General features: G+C 39.5%; 1 protein-coding gene across 9 annotated transcripts in view; it reads left to right on the top strand.

Annotated features, from left to right (window-relative positions):
* The window catches only part of TMEM182 (transmembrane protein 182), a 390,855-nt gene that overhangs the window by 14,311 nt on the left and 353,093 nt on the right, over window positions 1–23,451 (top strand). For 4 of the 9 annotated variants that reach the window (XR_009009934.1, XR_009009932.1, XR_009009933.1 and 1 more), the window contains exons 1-3: window positions 1,201–1,539; window positions 1,776–1,875; window positions 3,522–3,620. Coding sequence is in view for 5 of the 9 variants with exons in the window: in XM_007172115.3 (XP_007172177.1) it covers window positions 1,408–1,539; window positions 1,776–1,875; window positions 3,522–3,620 (331 nt within the window). In the remaining 4 variants the exon portion in view is untranslated. Of the gene's footprint in view, window positions 1–1,192; window positions 1,540–1,775; window positions 1,876–3,521; window positions 3,621–23,451 lie in introns of those variants that run through there. The other 5 variants (XM_057558316.1, XM_057558317.1, XR_009009935.1 and 2 more) reach the window with 5 other exon arrangements.

The following is a 23,451-nucleotide window of genomic DNA, read 5'->3' as shown; positions in this document are numbered from 1 at the left end:
GATATTAACTTCATTAGATTCTACCCGGTATATTCGCTATGCCTCACCTCAATCAAGTACTTGCAAATTGTAGCAAAGAATCAGAACAGCAAGGAGATTTGGAGTTTTTCCAATCTAAGGGATGTTTAAAGGAATGGGATGTTTAGCTTAGAAAAATGAAGACCTATATTAAGGGGTGGAGTGGGGTTTGAGGGAGGCACGAAATGATTGCTTCTTCAAAATATCAGAAAGCTCTGTCATACGACAGAGTTTAAACGTGCTGTACAGCCTTGGAGGACAGGATACGATTAAGACTGGAACCTTTAGGGAAGCAGTTTGGGGCAGAAATTAAGGCAGAGCTTAAAATATTACACAAATACTTAAAAAAATGCTCTCGGGCATATTTAGACATGGAACAAAAACAAAGAAGTGAGCTATAGAGACTAGACATGAAGAAAGTATAGATTCACTGCTATTTGGTGACTTGTATGGGTATCAAGTAAGACCCATATTTTGAGGAGGTTGAATATTTAACATGAAGGAAACAAAAAGTAGACCATATTCCTTCATCCTAATCCAGAAAATAATATATTTTTGAGACTTTCTTTTCATTAGTCCACTTTTGAGATGATTATTTGGAATAACTTGTACAAGATCTGGGAGCTGCTATATAAAGTGCTGTTTTTATGTCATAGTGTATGCTACATAAAAGTATTTTTTTTCTACTTTAAGTAGTTTCTGTTACCATATTCTTGATCTTTTAAATACACTTATGAATGTATAAGTTAAAACCTGAATTGTGCTCACTGTTATGTTAGATCAGTCAACCCACTAATTATTTTATATCCCAAAAATATCCAAAAAGGATTAAGATGTTAATTACAACTTCAGTTATATGCAAGAGAGGTCTTTGTGGTTCTTTATAGCTGCGATTTATATATCTTCAAAGAGAGTCGTAAGTGTCTTTGGGTTTGTAATGGTCATTCTGGATTAAGAGGGGCTTGTTCAGACACTTAAGACTTTGGGCCAATACTGTCAATGACCTCATACCATTCCATCTTCTTTCCACTTCTGTGGATCACCCAGCAGCAGTAACGATGATTCTGGCCAGCTCCTGATACCCCCCTCCACAGTCAGGGGAAGGTCAGTTATTTTTTGATCCCCATGGGAGAGAGAGAGCTCCTCAATCAGTATCCTAAAATAGTCAGCCATTCTCAGCTGCTGGGCTGGAGTCCCTCCAGGGGAGAGCAAAGGCAATACAAACCCACCAGCTGGGTGCGAGAGCGAAGCCACCAAAACAGGAGCTCAGAGACACTTCTCGAGAAGATTCTGCCTACTCAAAAATCTTTATTCTTTTTTGTTGAGGAGCTAGGTGTTCGCTGTTTTTTATTTTCTTATTTTATTTAAAGGGAAACCAGTGAATTGAAAATGAGACTAAATATTGCCATCTTCTTTGGGGCTCTCTTTGGTGCTTTGGGGGTTTTACTCTTTTTGGTGGCTTTTGGATCAGATTATTGGCTTCTTGCGACTGAAGTGGGAAAGTGTTCAGGTGAACAGAATGTGCGTTTCTTCTTCAAAATATTGTTGTACTTGATAGTAATGAGGATAGCTTTATGTATCCTCTTGAAATCTGAAAATGGTAGTGGAATGTCTATTTCTTCATAGAAGAGACGTAGAAAGCTACTGACCATCATTATTTGGGAAAAAATACATTGCTTAAAAAATTTCCTGGAGGTAATTATTTAGATTATGTTCCTTGTGTTGATGGCAAGTTACTTCATTTGCGTTCTGTACAGATAGAAAACGTCACTTTCCACCATGAAGGATTCTTCTGGAGATGTTGGTTTAATGGGATTGTGGAAGAGAATGATTCCAATATCTGGCAGTTCTGGTACAGTAAGTGAAATTCAGCTTTATTTTCCCCCTTGGCTTTAAAATAAAAATGAACAGTTTCTCATTTGGTGCATGTCACTTATAAAATAGGATTGGATTCTTAGTTGTAGAATCTCAATAGGATATCTTCCAAATGTTCACAAAGTGATTCCTTTTTATTAAGTAGAAATGGCTATAGGAATAATTATTTTCTAACATGAAATTGGAGTCTGAATATTTATGGCAAAGTTGAATAATCCGCTGTTTCCTTGCTCATGTTTAAAATATACCAACCCTAATAAACAAAACAGATATTATCTATAGTATTTTTTTCGAGTGTCTATTATTGCTATGTTGCAAATAAATGCTTTTATTTTTTTTTGGCTATTTTTTGGGGCTTGAAACCCCAAGTTTAAAAATCCAGAATTAAAGATGTATTATTTTATATTAATAGCTTCAAAGTTTAAAAAAATCTTCTTTATAACAAAACAATGATCAGCAGTGGCAGATGAAAGCTTGCTCTATTTGGGCTTAAACCAAGTTTGTGGGCAGTATTAAGAAATGCTTTGCTTTTGATGTTTCCATTCTCTCATAGAAACTTTAAAGTTCTTTTCTGAAGTAGAATAGCTCCTTAAAAATATGATGCATTCTTTGAACTGCTTTTCCTATGTTGTGTTAATCTTTGAAAATCAATTCACTGAAAATAGCTAGCCTTTATCTTATTGCATCCAGCAATGAAAGAACTGTTTATTACCTTCAAACTTATTGTGGGTTGAAATTATCAGTCTTCTTATCAAAATACTCCTGTGATAAATCAAAGTATGGTATTTAAACAATAGTCAAGATCATGGAATATAACATAAAAATATGAGATCACAGAAGACGAGTCAACGGTAAATGGCATATGTAAAAGGAACAAAGTAATGATGAAATGGCATTTTGAGAGAAATATTTCATAGAGTTTCTGATTGTCATTTGGGGGAGGAGAATAAGCATGTGATCTGCCAATGAAAATTATTTAGACTTTGGTAAAGTGGAGTAGGTCAGACTTTGCAAGAGGAAGAGTTTGCCAAGACTTAGAGAAGGAAAGAGTATTTTACTCCTTAGAGGGTATATGATGAAGTCTTCACGATGTCAAACAACATTAAAGTTCTTTCTTGTGGTTTCTTCAAATGCTAAAAATGTACTTGAATTATTAACTTGTATGGTCTATCATTTACATCTTTTCCCTGAAAATAGAATATAGAAGAAATTTTCTATTAATTAGAACCAATCAAGGTTAAATCTAAATTTATTAGATTTTTAAATGACTATTTTTTGAATACCTACTATGTGCTAGGCATTATGTTAGGAATTGGAGAATATAGTTGTGAAAACGAATGAAATCTGGTGCTTTCAATTTTAGGGTGATATTAAGGGCATTCTCTCCCTTGAATTAGGTCATGAGCTAGATGTTTTAAATGAATCCACTTTCCAGGTCCCCTGTGCTTTACCATATGAGGTTTTTAAGGAAGTTTCCTCCCTTATTCAATAATTCTCTGAATTTATTGATCTAACCTATAGTTTTATTTTGCTTGTGTACCCCCAGATCCTGTATTTCTCTTCTGTTAGGAACAAACCTTCACTCAGCTTCTCAGTAACAAATACCTTTGTTCTGCTCCCCTTCCTAGCCAATCAGCCACCATTGAAGAACTGCACCCATGCTTACCTGTCACCATATCCCTTCATGAGAGGAGAGCACAACTCGACCTCCTATGACTCTGCAGTGAGTAAGTACCTCTTTCCTCAGAGGGCCTCTGAGAGGGGCCTGTCTTTCTGAAAGATGCCCACCACAGCATTTCTGTGGGCGATTAAAAAATAATTTAACATTTATAATTTCAACATGTTTTTTGATATCAGTCTGTTATGTATAAAATAATTAGGTGCCATTTTTAAAACACCATTTATAATCTTAATAAAATACAACTTTGGTCTAAAATTAAAGCCATTGTGATTTGCTTTCTACTTATAAAGATAATTTTTTTAAAAGTGTGTTTTCTGATATGAAAGTAGTGGTGTACATCAGGAAGAACTGCTCCTTAAGATGTAAAACTGGTCTTACAATGGAAAATATTGGAATATACACCCTGATTTTAAAACATTTTTTTGCAGTTGTTACACATAAGAATATGATTATGCTACTGTATTTCTACAAAATGATTGAACTTTGTTGTGTGTGATATCCCATAGAAGAAGTAGAGTCTGATGTCATTAACTAGGAGTCATGATTACCTGAATTCTTTCATGTTTTCATACTATTTTTTCTATAGAAAATATATAAACTAAGTTTCTATAGAAAGTACACAATATATAGTACACAAATCTAATTTTAGAAAGTACGTAAGCTCAATATGTCAACTTTATTCTCAGCTTGTTTCATGAAGTTTTTAATATTGTTTATCCAAACCTTAAAACTAGGGTTGGTACAGAATTTACCAATGTCATAAACAAAGCCAAAAAATATCTGTTTTTCAAAGAAGATACTTAATATATTTAACATTCTGAATAAATGTGTATTAGTCAGGATTCTCCGGACAATCAGTAGGGGATTATATATGGGTGTGTGTGTGTGTGTATGTGTATACAAAGAGAGAGATTGAGGTTGATTGATTGATTGATTGATTGATGGAGAGATTTTAAGGAATTGGCTCATGCTATTGTGGAGGCTGGCAAGTCTGAAATCTGGAGCAAGCCTGCAGCTGGAGATTCAGATAAGACTTGATGTTGTGGTCTTGAGTCTGAACGCTGGAAACTCGGGTAGAATATCTGTGGTGCAATCTTGGGGAGAGTTCCTTCTTCTTCAGAAAACCTGTCTTTGTTCTTAAGTCCTTCAACTGATTGGATGAGGCCCACCTCCTCATTCTAGAGGATAATCTACTTTACTTATAGTCTGCTGATAGTAAATGCTCATCACATCTAAAAAAATACCTTTACAGCAGCATCTAGACTACTGTTTGATCAAGCAACTGGGCACCATAGTCTAACTAAGTTGACACATAAAATTAACCATCACAGAACTTAATGAATTTTTACATCATTCATCCATTTTTTCATCTTTATATAAAATTTGTATTTCCATACATTATAATTTTGTTCTGAGTTTGTCAAAGCTGTAGCATCTGCTTATATCACATCATTAACATGACGTTTTATGGAGCGGGTGTGGGTCCGGATAGGAAAAGGGGTGAGGACGCAGCTGTGCTTGTCCACCAGGCTTGCGTGTGCTCAGAGGGTCTGTGGCTGTCGGCCTTGAAGCGTGTGCAGCAGAGATGCTTTTCCCATTGAAAACCTCATGAGGCACCTCGTTCACACTAGCCAGACCCTCTTACATCGTGGATGACACGGACCCTCTCACTGACGAGAGAACAGATGGCATGGGAAGAGCAGGATAAACCATTTTTTTAAAAAATTTATTTATTTATTTATTTTATTTTTGGCTGCGTTGTGTCTTCATTGCTGCGCGCGGGCTTTCTCTAGTTGCAGCAAGCAGGGGCTGCTCTTTGTTGCGGTGCGCGGGCTTCTCACTGCAGTGGCTTCTCTTGTTGCAGAGCACGGGCTCTAGGTGCGCAGGCTTCAGTAGTTGTGGCACGTGGGCTCAGTAGTTGTGGCTCGCAGGCTCTAGAGCGCAGGCTCAGTAGTTGTGGCTCACGGGCTTAGTTGCTCCACAGCATGTGGGATCTTCCCAGACCAGGGCTCGAACCTGTGTCCCTTGCATTAGCAGGCGGATTCTTAACCACTGCGCCACCAGGGAAGTCCCAAACCATTTTATCATATACTACAAAAAGTTACAAAAAAGTTACATTACAAAAAATTATGAAAATGGTACCCCTTCCTTGTCATTCTTTCTGGAACATTAGGTATTTGCATAAATATTAGTATTGCTGTTGTTGATACTCATATGTTGAGGTCCTGTGATAAGATAGGTATTGTAAGTACCATATATTTAAAAATGAATCTACATATTTGAAAAGTTTGCACCTCAAGGAGATAGTGGAGAACTTGAAAAACAAGGTAACGTTATCTGTGCATAATAATTACAATGGAGAAGGATAGTAAATGCATGTCAGAAAAATTACACTGCAATTACATTAGGATTATTATGTGGCATTACATATAATTACTGTGTCATTTTTTGAATCTAGTGACAAAACTGTATTCCATTTTGTTTAAATTGTCAAACTCCTCTTTGGCACACATATTGTAACTTCTTATTCACTTTAAGCAACTTTATCAAACACTCTAAGTAAAAATGACTGAGGTGGGAAGAGGTATGTCCTACAGCAGAAATACTATATGCAAGTTTCATTTATCTTCATAATACTGTACAATGATATGTGACATTATATTTGGGTGATTACTTTATTGTTTCCTTTATCCAAGAGAAGGACATAGATTTCATCAAAAAGATTCCACCTGGTTGAAAGTGTGTGCTTCCTGGTTAATGAGGCCACATAGACTTCACTAGACTCCAGAACTACTCTTTGGCTTCATAGCTTCTTAATTATCAGGCATCATACATTTGCCAGCTTATCTTAGGAAAATTCAGAGTATTGTTTGTGAAATCTGATGTATCGTGGCCTGGCAAATTATTGGTAAAATGTCTTTGTATTCTCCTGATTTTTTACAGTTACACTTAGCCAATATTTGAAATCAGTGAAAATGATACAGTGGTGGATGGTTTTTCTGGAAAGTCTATTTTAGAATTATTGGATATTACTGATGAAATTCTTCTTTTTCATGATAAGGAGGCTGAGACTCAGAGAAACCATGTGATTCTGTCTTCACACAGCTGATCACTGGCAGAACTAATGTAAGGTCCAAGTCTCTGGGTGTTTATTGATAATCTTATAAACTACAGTGAATGAAAAGGCTGATTTTAGTTCTTAGTATTAAATCTTTTTAAGTATAAGTCTTTTAGTTGGATCTCAATAAAAGAACAGAGTAAACTTATGTTGGCTTTTTCTGCCTTTCTGTCTGATCCTGACTTGTGTATACAGTCTGGTCTAATTCATTGTTTCCTTTATTTTTGTCTTAATCTCAGATGCATACAATCATGGTTCAAATCTAGTCATTTGGATGGTTGACCAAGCTTAGAGGGGGTGATCTAATTCTCAGAATTATTTTCTGAGCTAGGACTGTGCTTCGAAGTCCATTAAACAATTTCATTACCTTTTGATATGTCAGAATTTAGATTTTCTGGTTTGTTTCATGCTTAAATTCAGTCATCGTTCATTAATTTGGTAACATTTGGTGATGATGTACTGAATGTAGATTAATTTTCAAGGTAACTCAATCCTTGAGTGAATCAGTCATTTCTTTTTGGTGTCCCCATAGCCTTTGATCACACCCATCAGAGTGCTCCTTGTACTTAACTGTAGTTGTTTGTTTACTGGGCTTTTAAATTATTTATTCCAACTCCCCAAAGGCACAGAATGTAACCTACTCAAATTTATATCACCAGAGCTTAGTGTAGCGCCTGGTCCCCCATCCCCACTAATACTTGGACTAGACCAGGTTCTCCTTTATAAAAACCATGCTTTAATTTGATAATTTGTAGCACAGATTTTAATCATTTACTTGCATAATTATTTTGTTCATGTATTCCTTCCCGATTCAACTCTAAGCTCCACTGCTGTGACGTCTTTTATGTTTGACTCACCATTGTATCCACTGTAGACTGAATATTTTTGTAGAATTAATATTTCTGGAGAGTCTCCACTAACTGTGCTGTACTCTGGTGCTGATACTGATGCCCTGAGTAACTAATAATGTGTGTAGGAATTTTTTAAACCTTTACTAAATGGACTGTGGTTGCTCTTAACAATTTTTTTTTTTCATACTTTTTATAATTTTTTAGGTCTTCAACATTGTTTTCACGTGTCAGCTGTCCTTTGCTTTTATTGTCAATATTTATTTATTTACTTTTCTTTTCTGGTCTGTTCATCCTTCACTCATAAAAATTATAGGGTGATGTGAATGATGTAAAACTAGAAGCAGGAAAGCAGCTAGGCAAGATATTAGTCAGCAGCACATCAAGCTGGAAGTAGCAGAAAACAAACAGCAACTAAAACATAAGGGCTATTTTTCTCCCACAATAAGAAGTTCAGAAGCAGCTGCTATAATGATGTTGTCAGGGACCCAGGCCCTTTCAACCTTTTCTTCCACCATCCTTGGCAGGTGGATAGCCCCTGTCATGTTCTTCCATCTTCAGAAGAGCAGACATGTCCCTAGAATTCTCCCATAGATTTCTGCCAATGCTTTCTTCATTGGAACTGTGTCACAGGGCCTTGCTGGGCTGGGATGTGGAGTTGTTTGCTTTCTAGCCTCTGTGGCAGAGGAGGAGAAGGGAGAAGGGCTGGGAGTGTTGATGGATCAACCCAGAGGAGCCTCCTCAGGGGACCAGCATCGTAATCCTGCCTGGAAGTTATCAGGGCAGGACAAGGGTGAGGCAGCAAAGGTGAAAAGGGAGTGATGGATAGAAATGATATTTAAAGAGTTAAATGTAAAACTTGGTAGCCAAACAAAAGAAAGCTGGAGGAATCTAGGACGATGAAGAAATTGCCTTTTGAACAAGATGCAATGCAGTTTAAACAACATACAATCAAGGTAATATGGTCACTTTCCTCCAGACAATAAATGTTATTTTAGGGTATTTCTTTCCAGTCTTTTTTTACGTGCATATTGTACATTGTTTTAATCATTATAAATGCAAATGTATATCTCACTTTTCTATTTTTACGTCAGCACATATGTCTCCATATTTGTGCCTAATAGTTTCTCAGATTTTAAATGCTAGTTGCCACCTCCACATTAAATATGATTTTATGTGTGTTATATTTGTCATAATTTGTTTTGGTTCTTCGGATTATGTTTTCATAAATGTGAATGGTGGTGAATCAAAAGATAGGAATAAAATTGCATTATCGTTATTGTGCCAGGGTACCAAATTGCTTGCCAACCAGCACTGAACTGTGAATTATTTCAAGAAAATTTGGTAGGGAGGATAGAAATATGAGAATCAGGAGGAGGTGGCATGTTTTGAAGTGGAGGATGGGGATTTAGTTTGGATTTAGACACAGTAAATTTGGGTTGATGGTGGAATACCAGTTTGAAATAATTCAACAAGGAGCTTGATGTGCAGAACTGACGATTAATTTAAAAGACATTAATTAGCACAACTGATAATGATCAGGAATTGCAGACATGGTTTTTGATATCAGATATAATCTTCAAGAAAAAATGTCATAGGAAAGGAGATGGTAAAATATCAGTTATACGTAGGAGAAGGAAAGAAGCGAGGACAGTCCAGAAAGGAGAAGGAGAAAGTGGTATTGAGAAGCAAGCCAATGGGCAGACTGGTGTGTTGTTAGAGGCGCCTACACAGGTGAGAGTCTTGGGAAAGACGTGGTGGTCCTCAGTGCAGGTGTAGAGTGAATGAGAACGAGAAGGGGGCAAAAAGGAATTGGATAACATGCTGATAATGAAGAAGTTCTGGTGGCTCCTGGTAGCTCCCTCCCCACCAAGGATCCATAAAGAGGCCCATAAAGTCAGCTCCTTTGAAATATAAACCCACAGGCCCTGCTGGTGTGGCCTGAGACTTCCAGACCTTGTGCTCTGTGTCCCACTTCTGTGCACGGCCCGTCCCCTTGGGTGGAGCCTGAGGGCCCTGCTCTCTCTTCGTGGCAATGCCTTTCCCCTCCATTTTCCTGTGCATTCTGTCACCTGATCCTCCTGAGAGCCAAGCCCTACCGCAGGCTTCCTCCTCCTCTTCTCCCAGGAGAGGCCAGAAGGCAGCCATCCTCCTAAAGGGGGGCAGAGCAGCACGATGATAGGAACGTGACACCTCACACTGGGTGTCCACGGGGGACGAGAAGTGAGGAAGCGGAGACCTTTGCAATTAGCCAACACTGGGACTTGGAATAGCAACCAAAAGAGCACAGCCTTGCAGAGAGCACCAGGTCCTCACAAAACAATCCCGTGCTTCACGCTACAAGGCAAGATAAACCATAAAAATGAGTGCCCTTATACACCACAGCTTTAAACAGCAAATAAATGAATTAAGACTTGAGTCAAGAGTTAATATAAATTCTTAAATAATTGAGGAGACACATCAACATGTCATAGGAATCTAATCACACAGGGATCCCCACGTCCCAACCCTACTTATAAATCAATTATGCTAGTGTAGCTGGATCTTATGTAGCGATTTTTTTGTGTTCGTATATGGTGATTCTGGACGTTGTTGTAAATTCACCAAATAGTTTTAAATACTTCTGCTCTGCCTTAGTTGTGTAGAAAAAAAAAGGATACTCTGCAAAGTTTAATGGAAAATACAATTCGTCTTTTTTTTTTTTTTTGTCACAAGTGTCAAGTACCTAGATATTTGGAAATACCTTAACATTCACTTAATTTCCTACTGTTCATTCAGACATTTGGGATCATGCAGCCATGACCACAGACACAGAGCGATATTACCGGGGGGCTGTACTTCCTGGTTTCCTGCTGACTTTTCATCTGTGGCCCCAGTGTGGGCTCTCTTGTGTTCAGGTTAAAGTGCTGCCCACAGGGCAACTCGCTCAGGCTTCACAGGCTGCAGCTCCTGAGGGTAGCATTGGCTTTTCAGTTCCAGGGCCCAGCATCAAAGCTGTCATTAAAAATCACTTTTTCAGAGAGTGCTATTTTCCGTTCTCTACAATTTAGTCACGGGCATCTAAGGATTGGTTGGCAGTTTATGTCGGTCCCTCCAATAATGGGGACAATTGCTTTCTATAAACAAGACTGGTTATTTACAACAGTGTGGGTCTGCTTCCCTTCACAGAGGACAGGCTGCAGCCTTGACAGAAGCTTCTGGTAACATCTGTGGAGCTGTCAGCCACACTCAGAAGTAGAAATCCCCTCTAATGATAGGGCACCTCCTGGTGCTTAGACCAGGGTTTCTCAGCCTCAGCATGCTGACATTTGGGGCCAGATGATTGTTGTGGGAGGGATGGTGTGCTATTCCCTGCCCTTGTGGAGCTGCCATTCTAGTGAGGGGAGGCAGACAAAGCAACATAAAATAAGCCAATTATATAGTACATTGGAAAATGACAAGTGCCCGGAGAAACATAAAACATGGAAAGAGGCTGGAAAGTAAGGGGCCTGGGGTAGCAGAGGCAGGGGAGATATGAGCTCTATTATGTGAGGTGTCTGTTAAGTAAGGTCTTTGGACCATTTTTTAAAAATTGAGTTGTTTGTTTTCTTATTGTTGAGTTTTAATAGTTCCTTGTATACTTTGGATCAGTGTTTTATCAGATGTGTCTTTTGCAAATATTTTCTTCCAGGCTGTAGCTTGTCTTTTCATTCTCTTGACATTGTCTCTTGCAGAGCAGAAGTTTTTAATTTTAATGAAGTCCAGCTTATCAATTATTTCTTTCATGGATTGTTCCTTTGGTATTGTGTCTAAAACGCCATCATCATACCCAAGGTTTTCCCTATATTGTTTTTTAAGGATTTTATAGTTTTACATCTTACTTTTAAGGCTACGATCCATTTTTAGTTAATTTTTGTGAAGAGTGTAAGGTCTGTATCTAGTTTCATTTTTTTTGCACGCCGATGTCCACTTGTTTCAGCAGAATTTTCTTTGCTCCATTTTATTGTCTTTGCTCCTTTGTCAAATGTCAGTTGATTATATTTTTGTGGGTCTATTTCTGGGCTCTCTGTTCTGTGCCATTGATCTATATAGGTCTGCTCTTTTGCCAATACCACACTATCTTGATTATGCTAGCTTTATGGTAAGTCTTTAAGACAGGTAGTACCAGTCCTCCAACTTGTATTTTCTTCAATATTGTATTAGCTATTCTGGGTCATTTGCTTCTCCTTATAAATTTTAGAATCAGTTTGTTTATATCTACAAAATAACTTGCTGAAATTTTTATTGGAATTGCATTGAATGTATAGATCAAGTTAAGAAGAACTGACAGCTTGACAATATTAAGTCTTACTACTCTGGACATGGAACATCTCTCCATTTATTTAATTCTTTGATTTTGTTTATCAGATTTGTAGTTTTCCTCATATAAATCTTGTACATATTTTGTTAGATTTATACCTAAATATTTCTTTTAGGGGGCTCTAATGTAAATGGCATTTGTTTTTTTTTTTTGTTTTTTTTTTTTAAATTTTTTTTATAGCTACTTTATTTATTTATTTCTTTTTATTTTTGGCTGTGTTGGGTCTTCAGTTCTTGCGAGGGCTTTCTCTAGTTACGGCAAGTGGGGGCCACTCTTCATCGCGGTGCAGGGACCGCTCTTCATCGCGGTGCGCGGGCCTCTCACTATCGCGGCCCCTCCCGTTGCGGGGCACAGGCTCCAGACGCGCATGCTCAGTAGTTGTGGCGCACGGGCTTAGTTGCTCCGCGGCATGTGGGATCTTCCCAGACCAGGGCTCGAACCCGTGTCCCCCGCATTGGCAGGCAGATTCTCAACCACTGCGCCACCAGGGAAGCCCCATGGCATTTGTTTTTAATTTCAAGTTCCACTTGTTTATTGCTGGTATAGAGGAAATCGATTGCCTTTTCTATATTACCCTTGTGTCCTGCAACCTTGTTATAATAACTCATTAGTTCCAGGAGTCTTTAATGGATTCTTTCAGATTTTCTTCCTAGATGATCATGTCATCTACAGACAAAAACAGCTTTATTTCTTCCTTCTCAATATATATAACTTTTATTTCTTTTTCTTATCTAATTGCATAATTAAGATTTCCAGTGTGGTTGAAAAGGAGAGGTGAGAGGCGACATCCTTGTCTTATTTCTGATGTTAGTGGGAAAGCTTCAAGTTTCTCACCATTAAGAATGATATTAGGGCTTCCCTGGTGGCGCAGTGGTTGAGAATCTGCCTGCCAAGGCAGGGGACACAGGTTCAAGCCCTGGTCTGGGAGGATCCCACATGCCGCGGAGCGGCTGGGCCCGTGAGCCACAATTACTGAGCCTGCGCGTCTGGAGCCTGTGCTCCGCAACAAGAGGGGCCGCGATGGTGGGAGGCCTGCGCACCACGATGAAGAGTGGCCCCCGCTTGCCGCAACTAGAGAAGGCCCTCGCACAGAAATGAAGACCCAACACAGCCATAAATCAATCAATAAATAAAAACAAACAAACAAACAAACAAACAAAAACAGTTAACATCATACCCAACATACATATAATTTAAAAAAAAAAAAAGAATGATATTAGCTGTAGGGTTTTTGTAAATATGCATTATGAACTTGAGGAATTTCCCCTTTATTCCTAGTTTGCTGAGAGTTTTAATTTTATTTATTTATTTATTTATTTATGGCTGTGTTGGGTCTTAGTTCCTGTGCGAGGGCTTTCTCCAGTTGTGGCAAGTGGGGGACACTCTTCATCGCAGTGCGCGGGCCTCTCATTATCGTGGCCTCTCTTGTTGCGGAGCACAGGCTCCAGATGCGCAGGCTCAGCAACTGTGGCTCACGGGCCCAGCTGCTCCACGGCATGTGGGATCTTCCGGGACCAGGGCTCAAACCCGTGTCCCCTGCACCGGCAGGCGGACTCCCAACCACTGCGCCACCAGGGAAGCCCCTTGCTGAGAGTTTTTATCCTGAATGGATGTTGGATTTTGTCAAATGTTTGTTCTACATCTACTGATACATGATCATGTGATTTTTCTTTCTTAGCCTTTTGATGTGATGGTTTACATAAACTGATTTTTGTATGTTGAAGCAGCCATGCATACCTGGGATAAATTCTACTTGATCATGGTGTATAATTCTTTTTATACATTGTTGGATTCAATTAGCTAATATTTTGTTGATGATTTCTGCATCTGTGTTCATGAGTGATATTGATTGTAGTTTTCTTTCCTTGTAATGTCTGGTTTTCATATTAAGATAACACTGACCTCATAGGATGAGTTAGGAAATATGACCTCTGCTTCTTTTCCTCTGGGATATTGTAGAGAATTGGTATAATTTCTTCCTTACATGTTTGATAGAAATTAACAGTAAACCCATCTGGGCCTAGTGCTTTGCGTTTAGGAAGTTTATTAATTACTGATTCAATTTCTGTAATGTATATATGTTTATTCAGATTGTCTGTTTCTTCTTGTTTGAGTTTTGGCAGATTGTGTCTTTCAAGGGATTAGTCCATTTCAACTACGTTGTCAGATTTTGGGGCATAGAGCTGTTCATAGTATTCCTTTATTACCTCTTTAATGTCTACAGGAACTGTAGTGATGTCATCTCATTCATATCTGATGTTAGCAGTTTGTGTCCTTTCTATTTTTTCCTTAGAGAGCCTGGCTAGAGATATTGATTTTACTGATCTTTTCAAAGAACTGTCTTCTGGTTTTGTTGATTTTCTCTATTGATTTTCTACAAATTCTTGATTTCTGCTCTAATTCATATTATTTCTTTGCTTCTTCTTATTTTGTATTTAATTTGCTCTGCTTTTTCTAGTTTCTTAAGGTAGAAACTTAGATTATTGATTTTAGATCTTTCTTCTCTTCTAATATAGGAATTCAGTGCTATAAATTTCCCTCTAAGCACTGCTTTCCCTGCATCCCACACATTTTGATAAATTGTGTTTTCATTTTCATTTAGTTGAAGCTATTTTTTAAATTTCTTTTGAGATTTCTTCTTTGATTGATGTGTTATTTAGAAGTGTGTTTTATAATCACTGTGTATTTGGGGATTTTTCTGTTACCTTTCTGTTATTTATTTTTAATTTAATTCTATTGTGGTCTGAGAGCAGACTTTGTTTGATTTCTATTCTTTTAAATTTGTTAAATTATGTTTTATGGCCCAGAATGTTGTCTATCTTAGTGAATATTTCATGTGAGTTTGAAAAAAAATGTGTATTCTGCTTCTGTTGGGTGAAGTACTCTATAGATATTTATTACAGTTGTCCCTGGGTATCTGCTGGAGATTGTTTCCAGGATCCACCAGGTATACCAAAATCCATAGATGCTCAAGTCCCACAGTTGGTACTCTGCACCTGCAGGATACACATCTGTGGATTCAACCAACTGTGGATTGCAGACTTAATACATGATCTGAGGTTAGTCGAATCCATGGATGTGGACCTGGTGGCTACAAAGGGACAACCATATATTTTTTGAGAAAATTCCACATGTTAGTGGACCCATGCAGTTCAAACCTGTGTTGTCCAGGGCCGCAACTGTATATCCAGTTGATGGTATTGTTGAGTCTAGCTATGTCCGTACCGATTTTCTGCCTGAAGGATTTGTCTATTCTGATAGAGAGGTGTTGAAGTCTCCCACTGTAATAGTGGATTCATCCTTTTCTCCTTCAGTTCTATCAGTTTTTGCCTCATGTAGTTTGATACTCTGTTGTTAGGTACATGTACATTAAGGCAGTGGACTTTTAATTAGTGTATTGTACCATTTATACTTAATGTTATTCTTGATATGTTGGGCCTTAACCCTGCCATTTTAATTTTTGTTTTCTATTTGTTCTGTCTGTTTTTCATTTCTATTTTCTTTATCCTGTCTTTCTGTGGGTTACTTGAATTTTTAAAAATTCCATTCCAGGCCATTCCATTTGATTTATTTAAAATGTTTTAGAGTATATCTCCTCTCTCTACACTGTTTAGATCATCCACTGAGTTTTTATTTTGGGCTACTATATTTTTTGTTTCTAAATTTTCCTTTTGGTTCTTCTTTATATCTTTTATTTATTTGCCAGTAACTTTTGTTTTCTCTTCAATTTGGGTCAAGCATATACGTATTTACTCTTTGAGACGTTTTTATCATGATTCACTCAAAATCATTCTTAGATAATTCTAACATCTCTATTCTGTATTGACATCTATTGAGTGATCTTTTTCATTGAAGTTGAGATTTTTCTGGTTCTTGGATGACTCATCATCTTTTAAAATTAAAACCAGGAATTAGGATGTATTATGTTATGAGACTCTAGATCTTCTGTTTTGGTTGGCTTTTTTTGATACTGCTCCTTCAGGAGAAGGGGTGGGCTTTGCCTCAATAAAATCAGGTGGGATGGAATTCCACGCTCCCCATTTAGTCTGTGTTGACATAAGGAGAACTCTTCTTGGTACTGCTGGGCAGTAGTGAAAGTTCTGGCTTCCCACTATGTTTCCACTGATACCATCCTGACCAGGAAGGGCAGGATTGAATCATTACAACTTTAACCATGGTTGCCATTGACATGGTAGGTATGCAAAGGTAGCCTAATTACTACTGGGTGGTGACGAAAGTCCTGGAATCTCCACTAAGCCTCCTCTGATACCACCCCAGGGGGAAAGGCTGTCGAATTTCCACCTTGTAGGGGTGAAAGTCCAGGTTCCCCACATGGTCTCCACTGTCACTGTGAATGGTGACCTCATTACCCTGCAGAGATCAAAGTCCTGACTCCATATTCAGCTTTCTCTGATACATCCATGTGTGTGTGTGGAGTTGGGAGAGGGCACCTTACCACAGTCTATCAAGAGTCAAAGACTAGGTTCCCCTCTTGGTATTTGCTGATCACAGTGGAGTTGGGGCCAACGTTTTATTCTGCAGTGTTTGGTGTCAGGTGGTTATTTTCTAAAAGTTTCCTGCTTTGATAGGTAGCCCCTTACCTGGTTCTTTGGACAAACAGCTTTTGTTGGGAATTTTTTGACGGTGATTGTTGGCATTTCTGTGTTGCTTGCTTTTCCATCCCCACTGACACCACAGGATGGGAGCTGACCATTACCACCTGTGGTGATAAAAGTCCCACCTCCCTTCCTTCTCTGGCATTTCCCTAGCAGGGCGGTTGGGCCTGCTGTTGTCTGTGTCCATTGCCATTTCCTGGTTATTGGCTCCCCTAGCTCTAGGTATAGGATGAATGAGCAAAAACAAAACCCAGGGAACTCACCATCACATCATTTCTTGGGTTCCAAGTTTCCTAGTTGGTCTTCTTCTCTTCCTTCTTTCTGAATCTTCTTCTGTTTGTTTCATAGATAATCGGCAGGGATTTTAGTTGTGATTAAAAGAAACAATAGGGAAAAGTATGTTTGCTTCATCTTCCTGGAAGCAGAAGTTCAGTTTATCTAGTTACATTCTGAAGGAACAGCTGACCAGATTTGCTGATGGTTCATTTTGAGGTGTGAGGGAAAGAGCAGAGTTAATGATGACACTTTTTATCCTTAGCAACTGGAGGGATGAAGTTGTTATTTTTAGAGATGGGGAAAGCTGACGTAGAGTTGATTGTTAAGAGGAAGCTTTGGAGTTTTCAGACATGTTAAGTTGAGGACTCCTAGTAGAGATGTTATGTAGGCTTTTGGATCGCAGAGTCTAGAGTTAAAGGTTGCTTTTTGAGCAGAAACTGTGCATTTGGCAGTCATTGCATGGAGGTATATTTAAACCATGGGGCAAGATAAGAGCTTTTGGAGAGTGAGTGTAGAGAGAAAGGAGGTCGATCCAAGCACGGAGCCCTAGGCTGCTCTGTTGTTCAGAGATCAGGAAGAAGAGGAGAGACCCACAAAGGAGACTGAGGATGGGCAGCTAGGGAAGCAGGAAGCAAACCAGGAGAGTATGGTGTTCTGGAAACCAGAAAGAGAAAGCTTTTCTCAGAGAAGGGAGTGAAAAGCTTGGCCAAATGCTGCTAAGAAGTAGAGTAGGGCGCGGACTGAGAGCTGACCCTTGAATTTCGCAAGCTCTCCACAGCAATTTGACCTAGTGTTTTGCAACCTGGATTTCTTTCTTCTTGGGCTCACTACCACTATTTCCCCTTTGACAGATCACATTTTGTGTAATCTCTTTTTTCTTTCTTTTGCTCTTAAATGATAATATATGCATGGTAAACGTAAGTACTGCTTGGTAAAGTTCAGTGCTGGCATGAGGGATTAGATCCAGTGAGTTTATGAATAATTGGAGCCGTTAATTGCACAAAGGCACCATCATAATTTCTTCAGAGTTGTTCATTTATATCCTTAGTTCTTGTTTCTGCGTGTCGAAACCTACTAATCTACTGACAAATATATAAAGAAAGAAAAATGTTATTTATTTTATAAAAATCATTAATATCACAAGAAAATGACTTATTTTATTTCTTATGATAAGCTCCTATTGTGTGCAGTCATTGGGCTAGCCCACCTACTTTTTATTTTACAAAGATTGCCTCCTTGGATTGTTTTTTTTTTAGGGAGATCATGTATTGGTTACTTCTTTTTTTTTAATCAGTCATCAATTTTATACACATCAGTGTATACATGTCAGTCGCAATCGCCCAATTCAGCACACCACCATCCCCACCCCACCGTGGTTTTCCCCCCGTGGTGTCCATACGTTTGTTCTCTACATCTGTGTCTCAACTTCTGCCCTGCAAACCAGTTCATCTGCCTCCTTGGATCTTGATGACAGTGCCGTGAGGTAGAGTTCATTGCTGCCATTTCAACGCCAAGGAAACTTAGAGCATTTGGGTTTCTCAACTCAAAGTTCATGCTCTGCAGTGAGCTGCCTCCGTTTCCATAATCAGCTTCTTGATAACATTGTAAAGGAGATTATGTTTCATTTTTCTAACAAGCAATATATAGTTTAAAACAAAATCTATTGTTAGTTAGGGGAGAATTGGTGAGTTCTATTATATTACTTCTTAGTTTTCATATGGTGACTCGATATGAGTCTTTCTTTTACTATTTATTACTCTTTACAACCAAGTTTGGGGGTATAGAAATAAAATAAAAGTGATTTTTAAATATAGTTTTTAAAAAATATGATTGATTTTTTAAAAATTTATTATTATTATTATCATTTTAAATTAATTAATTAATTTATTTATGGCTGTGTTGGGTCTTCATTTCTGTGCTAGGGCTTTCTCCAGTTGCGGCAAGCGGGGGCCACTCTTCATCGCAGTGCGCGGGCCTCTCACTATCGCGGCCTCTCTTGTTGTGGAGCACAGGCTCGAGACGCGCAGGCTCAGTAGTTGTGGCTCACGGGCCTAGTTGCTCCGCGGCATGTGGGATCCTCCCAGACCAGGTCTCGAACCCGTGTCCCCTGCATTGGCAGGCAGATTCTCAACCACTGTGCCACCAGGGAAGCCCAAAATATGATTGATTTTTATAAAGCACTTTTTCTAGGACTCAGATTCATTGCTTCAAGTCTGCAAGTGGCCGCGGCAATTATTCACATCCACAGAGTGTTGATTTAGTATCATTAAGGGAAGGGACGCGTTGTATGGAAAGCAAAGCGTTAACTCGTTTCCAGAGCCACAGCTGTTGTTACACAATATGAAGGGCATTTGCTCCAACAGCTTGCTATGTTGAATAGCTAGAGAGGGAAGTCTTCCCAAGATGTATCTTATCACTGCAAATAAATAAATGCAACCAAATCCCCCACTAGACCGTGTGTAGAGTAGCTATGGGAATGCTACGTTTGATCTTTTCAATGATTTTCTGCTTGAACGTGCAGTTTCAGAAGGCTGGTCTTTTCGAGTGGAGACTTGGAAGTTCAGTCTATGCAGTTCACTATCAAAGGGAAATATTGACTGTTCACTTGTTGGGACTCTAAGCAGAAGAGTTGGAAGTGACTTCTGAGACTGATAGTCTACCTTTTTATCAAGAGCAAGCAGAAAACCAGGGAGGCTGGACAAGTGGCCCACTTCTGAAGAACACACAGCAAATCGCGGACAAGTCAGTGAAGACTGAAGGCTGCCGATAGGCATTTCTACCCCATTCCTTCAGATTGAGCCCTGGAAGGGGCCAAGTCAGTGAGAGATGCCCAAGAGGGGTTTAGGTCCTTGGTGAATGCTGACTTTAAACAGCCAAGATCATGTTTCCTGCTCAGTGGAGAAAATGTGACTCTGTTTGTGAATAAGCAAAGTGTGAATGTTTGTTCTGGAGTAAATGAGGCGTGCTCTCCCTGCCAGGGACGCCAGCTATGTCTCAGCTATCTTGTCTGTCCCCAGGGGATGGTCATCTCACACCGGCTGTGCTAGCACTCCTCGCGTGTGTGGTTCACATCCCAGACTACGCAGGTCCAGATTCTAAGCTGGCTGAGTATTTTTCCAAGGCATTTGCTGGCTGGGACAGGCCACTGCTTACTGCCTGCACAACCCTCTCACCCCAGCAGCCAATGGTTAGTCCCAGCTCTATACCTTTATTTTGTTGCTAGAAACTTTTTAACTTCCTTTCTTTTGTTATTACAATTCCTTGATAAGGTCTCTTGCCCATTTCATTTTACTCACAAGAGAGGCTAGTTTCCATGAAGTACTGCTAGATATTTTGGTACCTTTATCTCTAAGTATTTTACCCCTAAGAAAAAAATATCAAGAAAATATAAATGCCTGTAATAAAGAAAAGGGAGTAGGTGTTTTACTGCCATTTTTTTCCCTCTTTTGCACTGAAAACACCTCCCCGCGCCTCACAAAACCAGACTGCAAACCTTTTGCCAGTGGTTTGATTATTAATAGATTGAAGCTCCATGTGGACAAAACACCTATTTTAATTTAAGTTGTTCAGTGATTTTTCATATTGTTTGTAGGGAAAGTTTCATGTAACGTGGGCCAAAGTGCTCCCCTGGTAAACGACCATATTCTACAAGGACCGTCATGATCTGCCTCATACCTTCTCTCTCTCACCACTTCCCCAGCACCAAAGCTTTCCTTCTCTGGGCCTTCACACTAGGCTACTTGCGCACACCCGCTTTCTTTCTTGTTTTTTGTTCATACTTTCTGCTCTCTGCCTTCACTTCCTGCATTACTGTTCTCCTGTTTAAGAATCACCTCCTCCAAAGACTGGGATTGACACATACACCCTCCTATATATAAAATAGACGACTAATAAGGACCTAACGTAGGGCACAGGGAACTCTACTCAGTGCTCTGTAATGGCCTATATGGGAAAAGAATCTAAAAAAAGATGGGATATATGTGTATGTATAACTGAGTCACTTTGCTGTACACCTGAAACTAACACAACATTGTAAATCAACTATATAGCCAATAAAAATTAAAAAAAAAAGAGAATCATCTCCTCCAAGAAGCCTTCTGCAAATATGCCAAGACTGGGTCAACTACCCTTCCTCTGTTCCCGTGTAATATACCACAGAGTCCTCCCCTTGCCCTTGGCATAGCTGACAGTCATCTGATTGTGTGTTTCTCTCCCATTAGACTGCTTGATAGCACATACTGGACTTTTTTTCATGGCGTTATCACCAGTATGTACTTATCTAGCACAGCACCTGATACAAGATAGATTTTTCAATCAGTGTTTGAGCATGGGTAAATGAAAGAGTGGAATTCAATTCAGTTGTTAATCACTTCTTTTGCTGGTGTTTTATGATCAAAATAGAGGGGAAATATCAGATCATTTTAGTGCTGTGCAATTCTCAGACTAACTCTTCTGATAAAGAAATAGAGAAACTGCTTTTGAGCCACATCCCTTAGAGAAAGAATCCTGGATGTATAGTCGCAGTGAAAGACCATAAAATTCCTCAGAGAAGTGTGATTTCCAAGGTGTTAGAGATTTGTGGAGGCAAATCATCTGAAAGACATGAAAATGAAGGCTCAGGAGTCCTAGAAAACTTACAACAGAATACTTGCAATCAAGTAAATGAGGCTTTGCTATAATTATTTTCAACTGTCTGCCAAAAGCTTTGGGTAAACAGGTTCATAGTCAGTGTTTAAAAAAAGTATATGAATAAAGGGATCCTAAAAATGTTCCTTTCATGGCTCAGTATAAAAGACAGCAAGTCTTCTCAGGAATAGATCTGATTTTTTAAGAGGGAATCAGTTAATGAGGAAATTTGTCTCTCTTCTGGCATTTTTAAGAGTTGGGCAGGAACGTTTACAGAAGTTCCCAATGTTCTTGACTCATTTGTGTGTACTGGGTATTCAGCAGCCTGGAAAGGATGGTTACATAGTCCTCCGTACTCTTACTTAGTAGCCAGGTGTCAACATCTCATCACTTGATTCCTCAACTCTTCTCCTCCAAGTGCCTGTTTCTCCCTAGTAGGGATTTAAGTGATCCCTAGACATTGTGATTATAGGCCAAGACCATCAATTCATTTCCGTTTTGAATGAGTTAGCTTCATTCTGTCCCATGGCCATTAAATATCTCACTAACCTTAACTGTATACATTGAGATTTCAGTGGGGACTGAGTGATAAGTTATTGATTATTCACTTATTCATATTTTATTGAGCATCTATTACATGCCAGCCATAAAGATTCCCCTGGGGTTAGAAAGATGGGCAAGACTGAGTCTTTGCCCTGCAGGAATGCACAGGCAAGAAGTGGAGGTGGGAATGTAAAGACAGAAGCACAACGCAGAGTGCTGTCTGGTGACGGGCATGTGTCAAGACCCTGATGGAGTGCAGAGGCAAGGCACTGCTCAGGGCTGACTCACATTAACTCTTTCAGTCCTCTTAAGGGCACTATAGGATGGGTATCTTTATTATCACATCTTAGGGAAGGAGAGTGAGGCATGGAGAGCTAAGTAACTTACCCAAGGTCACACAACTGGTAAGAGATAGTCCGGCTCTTGAGTCTGATTCTACACTCTCCTGCCTTCTGGTGGAGATGAAGACATAACAAATTATTGTGTTGGATACTGATACTATTATCATGTGGAATTTTAATGCCTGGGTTCCCTCGCTACTGTGACCTTGAGGGTGCCGCCACCTCTCCTACCTGCATTCCTGCAGCGCCCCTCTGCCCAGCCCCCCGGCAAGCCCCCCTTCCAGCCCCTCCCTCCCCAAGACTCTCAGGAAGAGAAACTTGAGAATAATTAACGCTGTGAGGAAACCTGTGCTCCTCCTGCTTCTGGGCCTTTCCCAAGGTCACAGCCAGTGTGGGTGGCGAGGGCCCTGCCCCTCCTTCCCGAGGCGCTTTCTCCCTCTCAGCTATTCCTTCACTGCCAAGTTTACAAAAGGGAAGTCAATAAACTCTGTCGGGTCTCTCAGTGTTCTTTTTGTCCTAAAACATCAGTGGCCCGAGCAGAGCACGTGGCTTGGCTTGGCACGTCCAGGCCTGTGGAGCTCCGACACGGACACTCTGTACAGCCTGTCCTGCTGCTTTGGTGCGGGCATTGCTGTATTTTTAGACCTGCCCGACATCGCCAAGACAAGTAGTACATGGAGATGCAGGACAGGCTTGCTGGCCTGTGTAGCAGAAGCGTCTTGCCTAAAGCTACGGCAACATATGCTGGGGGCTCTCGTTTCCTGCCGAGGATGGTGGAGGGGGTGACGTGTTTTGTTTTGGCTTCATTTAGACCGTTTTATAGCACTTCGCGCTGTGTGTGCTTGAGGATGTGTTGAAATACAGGATTAGCTTTCTGAACTAGCTTTATGAGGTGTCTGAGGCAAGATACAAGTTTTGAGAAACGAATAACACTTAAGTTTATCTTTAAACTGCAAATACAATATTTACATTTTTATATACCCAACAAAATAATTTATCAAAACACTACGAATTTGGAATTGTGATCATTTGGATTGACTTTCCCCCTATGCTCTGTATGAAAGAGGGTTTGTCGCGTAAGTTGAAATATTACAAAATCAAGACGAGATTTCTTAGTATCTCAACAGAACAAACTGTTTTGATATATGAATGAAATCCATGAAGACAGCC

Source organism: Balaenoptera acutorostrata, chromosome 12 (assembly GCF_949987535.1).
Source record: "Balaenoptera acutorostrata chromosome 12, mBalAcu1.1, whole genome shotgun sequence".
NCBI lineage: Eukaryota > Metazoa > Chordata > Mammalia > Artiodactyla > Balaenopteridae > Balaenoptera > Balaenoptera acutorostrata.
The sequence above is the reverse complement of the archived record's forward strand: the minus strand, read 5'-3'. Positions and strand labels throughout refer to the sequence as shown.